This window comes from Molothrus ater, chromosome 19 (assembly GCF_012460135.2).
Source record: "Molothrus ater isolate BHLD 08-10-18 breed brown headed cowbird chromosome 19, BPBGC_Mater_1.1, whole genome shotgun sequence".
Lineage (NCBI taxonomy): Eukaryota > Metazoa > Chordata > Aves > Passeriformes > Icteridae > Molothrus > Molothrus ater.
The window spans coordinates 5,479,605-5,488,843 of NC_050496.2; the positions used below are offsets into that span (position 1 = coordinate 5,479,605).

The following is a 9,239-nucleotide window of genomic DNA, read 5'->3' on the forward strand; positions in this document are numbered from 1 at the left end:
CCTCAGCCATTCCCTGGTTTAGCAGCCTGTCTGCTCTGCGGTGAAGACTTCACCCCCAGTGGGGTCTTCCCTTATGAAATGGTTGAGATTTGAGAGAAAAATACGTGAAGTGTGTTATATCACACTGAGCTGTTGTTGCAGTGCATTGGTTTACTGCCACTCCTCTTTCCTGACTTTTTTCCTACTCATTTTTAATACCATTGGGCTGCAGCCTGCCCCTGGCCCGGAGGGAAGGGTGGAATTCACGCCGTTGTCATCCGTAGAGCGCCGGGACAGCCCCGCGGGGGACTGGGGCAGAGGGGTGAGTGCTGCCCGAGATCCCCCGGCAGGGCAGTCGGAAAAGCAGCGGCCGTGCCCGGGAAGGTGTCGGGGGTGCAGCCGGCCGTGCCTGGGGGAGCCCCGCAGTTTCCCGAGGAGCAGCCGGCCGTACCGGGCGCTCAGCCCGCCGTGCTCCGACGCTCGCAGGCGGTGGCGCTGCCGCAGCTGCCGCCGCTCTCCCGCCCGGCCCGGCCCGGCCCTCCCCCGGCTCGGGCGAGGAAATGACCTAAGAGGAAACCTGGGCCGTGCCGGGAGGGCGCGGGAGGTGCCGGCAATGTCCCGGCGGCCGGAGGACACAGCGAGGGCGGCCGGCAGGTCGGTGGGGCTGCGCCTGGCTCCCCCTGCCCTGGCCGGGCAGCGCGGGGGCTGCTTTCCCCGGGATCCGCCTCTTCCTGCGTCCGTGGCCCTTGGGCTTGTGCCAGCCGCGGGGCTGGAGCGACGGGAGGCAGCGGTGGGGGTTCCTGGGGGTCCGCTGGTCCAGCTGTCCCGGGCAAGAGGCGTCTCAACGCTGGGGGTTCCACTTGCGGTTCGGCGGGGATGGGATGGGGGTTCCGGGGGCTGGTAGAGCCCCTGGGGCAGACGCTATGGGGTGACAGAGGAGACTCTCTGCTCTTCTCCCTCTCCTTGCAGTGGCCAGGACTTGTCCAGCCCATACTGCCAGGTGTGACCCTACAGGTTACAGGTGCCTGTGTGATCCACCTGAGCTGGTGGATCAGCGGCAGATTGAGGGTGCTGACCCCAACCGAGTCAGCCCCCGGGACAACTCGTCTAGCCGGGGCCAGTGGCAGAGGAGCAGTCGGTACCCACAGGTGCCCCATGTCACCCACTGCCACCAGCCCTTCCGATAAGGTGGTGCTGGCAGGAGGGTCTCTAATGCAGACGAGACCTGGCCGGCTCGACTTTCACACGCTGTGGTTTGCTCTGGCAGGGTTATTTGGCTCAGCAGCTCAAAGCAGCCGTAGCCATCCCAGGGAGACGAGGAACGCAAGCTCCGGGAGAGGGGCCGGGCGGCGGTGGCACAGACGCTGCCAGACGAGCTCGGGCGCTTCTCGCTGCGCTGCGTGCGGCGCTGCGCTCTCGCCAGGGTCCTGCTGCCTGGAGATGCTGCCGGTGGGACTGCTGGCGATCTCGGGCTGCTCCACTGGCAGTGCAGCATGGCCTGAGTGCAGATACAGAGAGAGGAGAGGTCGGCTAGGAAGGTGTTTGCCAACCAGGCATGGCAAGGAGGGCACCCAGCTGCTTGTGAATCCACCAGGGAAAGAATCCCAGTGCCAGTCGCAGGGTAGGCGAGAGCTTTGGCTGCGAAAGCAGCGTCGGCGAGTGGTCACCCCCATGGGGCTGCTCTCTGCTCTGAGTTACTGTTGTGCTGTATGTGAGGGGACTGCCCACGGTACCTGTCCCATCCCCCTAAAGGCTCTTGTGCTTTGATCTGGGTAGGGACCTGTTTGCAGAGAGGGGTGAGTAATGGCCGAGGAATTTCGACGAGCTGGCAAAACTCATTTGGCTGATTGCCTTCTCCTGTTTGTACTGCCGGTCTGGACAGCTCTGCATTTCCATCAATCAGATCCCATGTGAATCAAAGCAAGCCCTTCCTCTCTGTGCCGTGCATACCCTCTTGCTGTCTTCACTGTATCATGAAGCAGAAGAAAATTAGTCTAGAGACTAGTTAGGAGCACTGCTGGTGCTGCAGAGAGTGCTTGACTGCAGAGGGATGAGAGATGGGAGCTCTTGGGGACTTCGCTGCTGAGTTTGCTGTGTCGAGCTGGGAGCTGAGGAAGCCTGGCTGTGGTGCAGGAGAGGTGCTCTAGTGAGTGTGTGTTGGATGCTTTTGTACTGGCTTTGATTCTTCACAGATTTTTGTATGAAAGCTGCTGAATTGGTGTTTAAAAGGCCCAAGGGAGCAGTGTGTGCCTTCCTGTGATACAGCCACATATATTTTGGGTCTGCTTTGCCTGTAACATGTTTCTCATATCAGAAAAATATAAAGGCTCTGAAGTTCTATTATCAGCTGGTAGGAGACAAGGCTTTAAAAGATGTGGGAATGAGGATTTGCACCAATCTAGAGGTAGAGTTGGTGCCCTAATAAAAGAGGAGTTTCTTTGGGGTGGGGAGCTGTCAGGAAACAGCCTGTGCTTCAACACTACCTGGGATGTGCCGAATGGGAAATGGGTGAAGGTTTGCCTCTGTCCAGCTAAGCTCTGTGTGCTCCTTCCCCAGGGACTGTCACTAGCTCATCCACTGCCCTGATTCTTGCCCTTGGAGGAAACCAGTCATGGGGGAAACGGGCAAAGAAGAGTACAAAATACAGTCCTTCGACTCCGAGACTCAGAAGCTGCTGAAAACAGCCCTCAAAGGTCAGCAGGTCTTTATGAGCTCCTCTGCCACACACGGCTTCTGCACCATTTAATGTGACTCTCCTGGGCCCTGCATAGACCTTCGTTGCTTTCCAGGGCTTGCTTTGAGCTGCTGCCTCAAAGCAATCAGGGGCCAAAGAGGGCTGGGTCCTAACAGCATTCCTCTTCTCTGCAGACCCCAGTAATGTGGACCTGGAGAAAGTGGCCAATATTATAGTGGACCAGTCCCTCAAAGACTCTGTGTTCAGCAAGGAGGCTGGGCGCATCTGCTACACCATCATCCAGGTGAGAGCTCCTGTCTGGACAGTGAAACACCTGGGATGTTGTGTGGCTTGTCCCTGGGCTGCACCAGGAAGGGCTTTGCCCCAGGCACATGCTCTTATCCCTTGCCCATCTCTCCTGTCCTGCCACTTGCCCCATGCAGTGGCAGCATCCAGAAGAGCAGTGGGCCAGCACAGGCAGTGAGTTGCAGCTTTTCTGCCTCTTTGGGAATCACAGAAGGGTATCTGTGTGGTACTGCATCCAACTGCCCCTCTGGCACCCCTGTTTCATCCCTCCATCCTGTTTTTGTGGGCTTATAGGCAGAGAGCAAACAAGTTGGCCAGAGCATCTTCCGGAGGAGCCTGCTGAACCGGCTGCAGCAGGAGTACAAGGACAGGGAGGAGCTGCGCACTCGCTCACTCCAGGCCTGGATCTGCTACGTCACCTTCATCTGCAACATCTTTGACTACTTGAGGGTAAGGAGCTGGAGCAGCCAGCTGCTGCTGCCTGGAGTGCCAGTAGGGCCTGGGCATCCCGGGATAACAGAGCAGGGGTGGTGGGTGGGGGTTGTACAGAGCCCCAGTGCCATGGGGGCCAGAGCTGGTTCTTTGCACAAGGATGCTGACAGAGCTGGTGCTATCTACAGGCTTGGAGAGGCAGAGGAAGTCTTCAGGAACAGTCACAAAGTCTCAGCTTCCTCATTTTGTACCTGGTGTTTGAAATCCCCTGATTTGCCTGATCCCAAATGTCCCAGATTGGACTGGTTCGGTTGCTGTGGGGTTTGCTGATGGAGTTTGGCTTCAGGCCTTTGTGCAGTGTGTGAACCTTGAATTCCTGCTTGGAGATGTGAAAATGATGCAAGTAGAGCTGCAGGCAGGAAAAATACTGTTGGAACAAGTGTATTTCCCATGACTACCTGCTTACATTTAAAAATAGATTATTTTTACATCATTTGTTCAGCTCCTCTGGTTCCTGGAGACTCAAATGTCTGATCTCTGATGAAAATCCCACTAACACAGCACAACTAAATCCTGCTATCATCTCCTTTGGAGATCAGCAAGGGAATAACTATTTAAAATAGCTGCAGACTCCTTTCTGGCCCCAGGCTGACAATGCTCCACTCTCCTTGCAGGTGAACAACATGCCCATGATGGCTCTGGTGAACCCCGTGTACGACTGCCTGTTCCGGCTGGCACAGCCCGACAGCTTGCAGAAGGAGGAGGAGGTGAGTGCAGGGAGAGCTGCTGATGTGCCTGTTGTCCTGCCAAGGACCTGTAAAAAGCACAGCCTGGGGGGTGCAGAGGAGCCTCCACTGCTTTGTGCTCAGCCATCTACTCTTCCTTCTGAAGGTGGACTGCTTGGTCCTGCAGCTCCACCGCATTGGTGAGCAGCTGGAGAAGATGAATTCCCAGCGGATGGACGAGCTCTTCTCCCTGCTCCGAGATGGTTTCCTTCTGCAGGAGGGGCTCAGCTCCCTGTCCCAGCTCCTGCTGCTGGAGATCATCGAGTTCCGGGCTGCTGAGTGGAAGATGACGGACGCTGCCCAGAAATATTATTACAGTGAAGTGACAGATTAACCTCCCAAGGCAGAGGAATCCCCAGCACCTTCACCAGCAAGCTTCATACCAATTTGGAATTTTTCACATTAATTTTCTAGCACTCCCTGTAAATAGGATTTATACTGGCTAGAGCCTCTCTGCACCTACTGTCAGATGCAGCTGGTGCTGGTCTGACTTTGGAGGTTCAGGGCAGTGGGAAGGGCACATTTTACCCAGCAAGTTCTCCCACTGATTTTGTCTTAATATTGGGCTGCTGTCAGCCAAGGGCTCAGGAGGCTTGTAGCTCACACCAGCATTTTCTATGACTGTTAAAGAAAGCACAGTTTAGGCTGAGAACATTTTGCTTCACCCCAAAGCCAGCAGAGCTGTGGGAGGCAGCAGGGAACTCTCCCAGCTCAGATTGTACCTGGTTCTCTGGGATGGGTCACAGAACACACCATGGCCTCACAAACAGCTCAACCAAGTGCTTTTTTTCCCAGACTCCTTCCAGCAGGCTGGCTGCACCTGCAGGGACACAGCTCTTCCACAGCTAGGAATACCTGCCACAGGGCAGCCTGCTACAGAAGAGGTCCCTGAGCACGTGTAGGAACAGGTTTTATAGGTTTTATACAATAACTGTCACTTTTTTCTAGAATTTGCAAGTTTCAGCTACGGTATATTTCTTATAAGAGTGGAAGAGGAAGAAATAAAACAAAATAGTCTACTGAAGGATTTTTTTTCTAATAAAAGTTTTCCACTAACATATGCCCTGCTTTCTCCCTGCACAGCTGCTGAGCTCTGAGCAACACTGAAGCGTTGCTCCTGACTGGAGCCCTAAGGCTGAGATAACTCTGTTTGCTACAGTCTAGGGCCTCAGGGCTTTACACAACCAGGGTACCTGGAGCAACAAAGACAAAAGTCTGGAATCGGGAAACCTTTCCCATAAAAACCGGTTTTATTTTGTCCACATTCCCATCAAATCTGTGCAGACCATGTTGCTGATGGCCAAAATCAAAAAGGGCCTTTTATTGCCTGTTGTACCAATCCCTGTGGAAAAGGATCCAGCTCTGCTCTCAGCTGTGCAGCCAAAAACATTGCTGATTTGAGGAGCAGAAAGACTTTCAGATTTCAGATCCCCAGGAAACAGGTAAGTGAAAGATGGTTTTGTTTAGCGTTGCTGTAAGAACAACATCTAAGGCTTGTCTTCACAGCGAAGTGATTATGAACTAACTGGAGCAGCCCCACTGAGGCTGGTAACTCAGACTCCCCCTTCCCCCATCCAAACAAGCACAAGAAAGAACCTCATGGGGATCGTGTGAGCTTTCCCTAGGTTAGAACAGAAGCTGCCTGCAAGGGATATTCCCCCTTGCCCTCTCCCAGGCTGGCAGCCATGGGGCTCTGCTCTCCAGGCCATGGCAGCGTGTCCCACGCAGGGTCCCTACCACCAGCGGAAGTGGGCGTACGCCCGGTTGGCCTCTGCCATCTTGTGCAGGACGTGCTTCCTCTTGATGACGGGGCCCTCATTGTTGAAGGCCAGGAGCAGCTCCTGGGAGAGTTTTTCTGGCATCAGTGTCCGGCGGTGCTTGTTCTCCCTGCACTCGGTGATCAACCACTTCATGGCCAGGAAGCGCTTCCGATTGTCCGTCAGCGGGACGGGCACCTGGGAAAGGGTGAAACATGGCAGGTATCAGCAACTGCTCCTCCCCAGCAGCCACACTGCACCAGCAGGTGCTCACTGTGCTGCTCTGTGCAGCCAGACCCGCACTCCACAGCTGAGCCCTGCCAGTTCCCCTGCTCTGTCCATAGGAACTGGCCACTGCTACTGAAATGGAAAGTCTGGGAGCTGGGTCCAGGCTGGTTTGAGTTAGCAGAGATGGGAAATGGTCACCCCATCTCTGCACTGAATACAGAGAAGTCACAGAATCACAGCATGGTTTGGGTTGGGAGGGACCTTAAAGATCATCTCATTCCAAATGCCTCTACATCTCATCTCTCCTTTAGGCCCCAAGGGTTGCAGAGCCCATACTCAGAAACAGATTCTGCTCATGTTTTAAATATCCCACTGGATCTAGGTGACCCATTTTACCATGCTGACCTGCCCTAGGGTTTGGGACCTCTCCCCAAACAACATGGTGCAGTGGAAAGGATGGGACTGGTAGTCCAAAGACTACCAATTCTTTTGCTGCTGATCTCTGTCTCTTTGGAAAATAGTTGCTGTGTATTTCTCCTCAAATCTAGTCAGAGAACCAGAGACTGCTGCTGATTAATGGTTGGACTTGATTGATCTTAGAAGTCTTTTCCAACCTTAAGTGATTCTGTCACAGGGGAAGCACAATACTCAGAGGTGGGAATCCTGATTTTGGACAGTTTCTAGGTGCTGTTGTATTCCAGATTGCAAAGTGGCTCTTTCCAAGGAGAGAGAATCTTGAGCTTCTCTTGATGGGGTGGAAACCAGTTCATTTGCCTCCCTAGCTAATTGTCTTACAACCAGATGTGCTCCCAGGCCCCCTTTTACCTGGTAGGTTTTGCCTCCTCTGGTGATGTTGCTGAGCCCGATGATGGGCTGGCAGTTCTTGAGAGCCTGGTGGAAAATGATGTAGGGGTTGCATTCAATTGTCTCCTTCTCATTTTCTGGAGCTTTGTGGTACTTCTCCAGCTGCTTCCTTTTAATGGCCTCCAGAGTCTTGGAAGAAAGGCAAGAAAGAAGACATATAGGGCAAATGGATTCTCCCACTCCATGAGGTTACATCACTTTTACAGGCACCCCATTTTCACCTGAGCAGCTGGTCCACCAGCCCCAGAGGCAAAAGACCCACTGGGAATTCTTTAACTCAAGTTTTACTTCACCCTTTCCCAGCTCTTCAGTCTCTCTTATCAGTCACTGCATTTCAGGTGAGGGGGATAAGCAGCACAAACCTGGGCCAGAAGCCAGGGAAGGGCAGGGACAAAGTGGAGCCAGGAATAGGGACGGGCCTGTGCACTGAGCATCTTCCCCTGCAAAGCCTCCCCTCCAGAGCCTGTGTGCTTTTCTGTAACCAGGAATCAGCAGTTAATTGGAAACATTTGGGCAAAATGTTTCCATTTGAAGGCAGTTCAGGGGTGGAAGAGACCAGATGGGAACAGCAGTTAATAGCTGTGGGTCAGAGCAGGCTCAAAGCTGTTCCATTGTAGGTGACACATCTGTGGGACTTCAAGGGCAAGTTATACAGAGGGTAAGGCATGACAGAGAGCTGCAAAGATCTTTAGAGAAAATCATGCTTTTTAAGGGTATTCCCTGTGTTTATGCAGTACAAAAGAATACAGGGATACTGAAGGATGGAAAGAGAAGGTTCTCCGTGAAGCTGTCATCTGCTGGTCTGTGAACTAAGGAGGCTGGGGCAATGTTACATTTTATCAAACAAATCATGGTTTATCAGAGGAATCATGCTGCAAGCAACGTGTGGCAGAGCAAAGCACATCAGGACCACAGAGATGGACTACCCGAGTTCTGGTAATTCCCAGTTCCAGTGGGTTTGACATCGCAGCCTTCCATTTTGTCTAGTTTTAACATAATAGTGAGAAGAAACCTGAGTTCTTACCTGAGACATGAGGCTTCTGGCCAGCACTTTATTTCCACTCTTCATCATCATATTGGTGAATTTACTGTAAAGACAAAGTCAGATAGGATCTGATATGAATTCTGATTTTATCACCCAAAGAAATAAGCCTCCAACCCCCATTCCTTTGTGTTGTTCCCATGGTTAAGTGTGGGTGCTGCCAGATCTGCTGTAATTATCTCTAATCACTGCAGAACAATGGACTTGTTTTTGGGAAAAGATTAACCCAGAATACAGGGATTGTGCTGTAACAAAAGGCAATGTGAAGCCAGCAGGTAAAGGGAGAAGAGGGCAGCACAGTTCCCAGGCATTTTTGGAGAGAGGAGGAGCTGCTGCTTTCTCTGACCTGATCATGGGGTCGCTGAACACGGAACTTGAGAGACTGGGAGGAGCAGCTTTGATGGGTCGAACAGCCTTAAGCTCCATTTGTTCCCTTTCCTCCTCAGTCAGCTCCTCTAAAGGTTTCTGATGCGATTCCTTTTTCACTTCTGGCTCCAAGTAGCTGGGGTTGTAGCGGCTCCATCTCACGGGCATTATCCTGCAAGGACCAAGAGAGGCGGGGCTGTAACCCAGTGCACGTGCTGTGTCGTGACAGGGATGCAGGCAGATGTGGACAGATGTGAAGACGCCTCAGAAGGAATCCTGGATGTGAAAGGCATCACGTGGCAGTGGGGCGAGCAGCTCAGTGCGGATTCTGTCCCTTTTGTCACTGTTCCTGTGGCCAGGCACTGGAAGGGCTGCGCAGGGCCCGGGGCCGTCACCGGCCCTGGAGCTGTTCAAGAGGCGTCTGCCTCTGGCGCTGGGTGATGTGGTTTAGGGATTAGAATGGCAATGCTGCGTGCATGGTCGCACTGGATGACCTTAAAGGTCCAACCTTCCAACCTTGACGGTTCTATGCCTGTGTGACCCGGCAAAACAGGCGGGCGGCCTGTCCGCGTGCTCCCGGTGCGGCGCAAACCCTCCCCGCACCCCCGTTTTACTCCCGGCGAGCCGCCCCCAGGCCTCCTCCCGCGCTGCCCCTGTTCCCGCGGTGGGGACCAGCCCCTGGGGCGCCCCCCGGCCCCTGTCCCCGCTCACCGGGGCAGCCACGCCCGCAGCCGCCGGCCCAGCCCCGCCGCGCTGGGCGCCGCCATCTTCCCTGCGCGCGCCGCCGCGCGGGGCGGGGCCACGGC

General features: G+C 54.1%; 2 protein-coding genes across 2 annotated transcripts; one reads left to right on the forward strand and one right to left on the reverse strand.

Moving 5' to 3' along the window:
* Window positions 1-521: 521 nt before the first annotated feature.
* Window positions 522-5,236, forward strand: MIF4GD (MIF4G domain containing). Its single transcript, XM_036394868.1, has 6 exons — window positions 522-633; window positions 2,536-2,672; window positions 2,848-2,957; window positions 3,254-3,409; window positions 4,066-4,158; window positions 4,283-5,236. The coding sequence occupies exons 2-6, from the start codon at window positions 2,591-2,593 to the stop codon at window positions 4,508-4,510; spliced, it is 669 nt and encodes a 222-aa protein (XP_036250761.1). The 5' UTR covers window positions 522-633; window positions 2,536-2,590; the 3' UTR covers window positions 4,511-5,236.
* A 171-nt stretch (window positions 5,237-5,407) lies between these two features.
* On the reverse strand, window positions 5,408-9,229 carry MRPS7 (mitochondrial ribosomal protein S7). The gene is made up of 5 exons (XM_036394867.2): window positions 9,145-9,229; window positions 8,414-8,605; window positions 8,050-8,113; window positions 6,987-7,154; window positions 5,408-6,131 (listed from the first exon to the last, which is right to left on the reverse strand). Exons 1-5 carry the CDS (start codon window positions 9,198-9,200, stop codon window positions 5,910-5,912), a joined length of 702 nt encoding a protein of 233 aa, XP_036250760.1. The 5' UTR covers window positions 9,201-9,229; the 3' UTR covers window positions 5,408-5,909.
* Window positions 9,230-9,239: the final 10 nt, after the last annotated feature.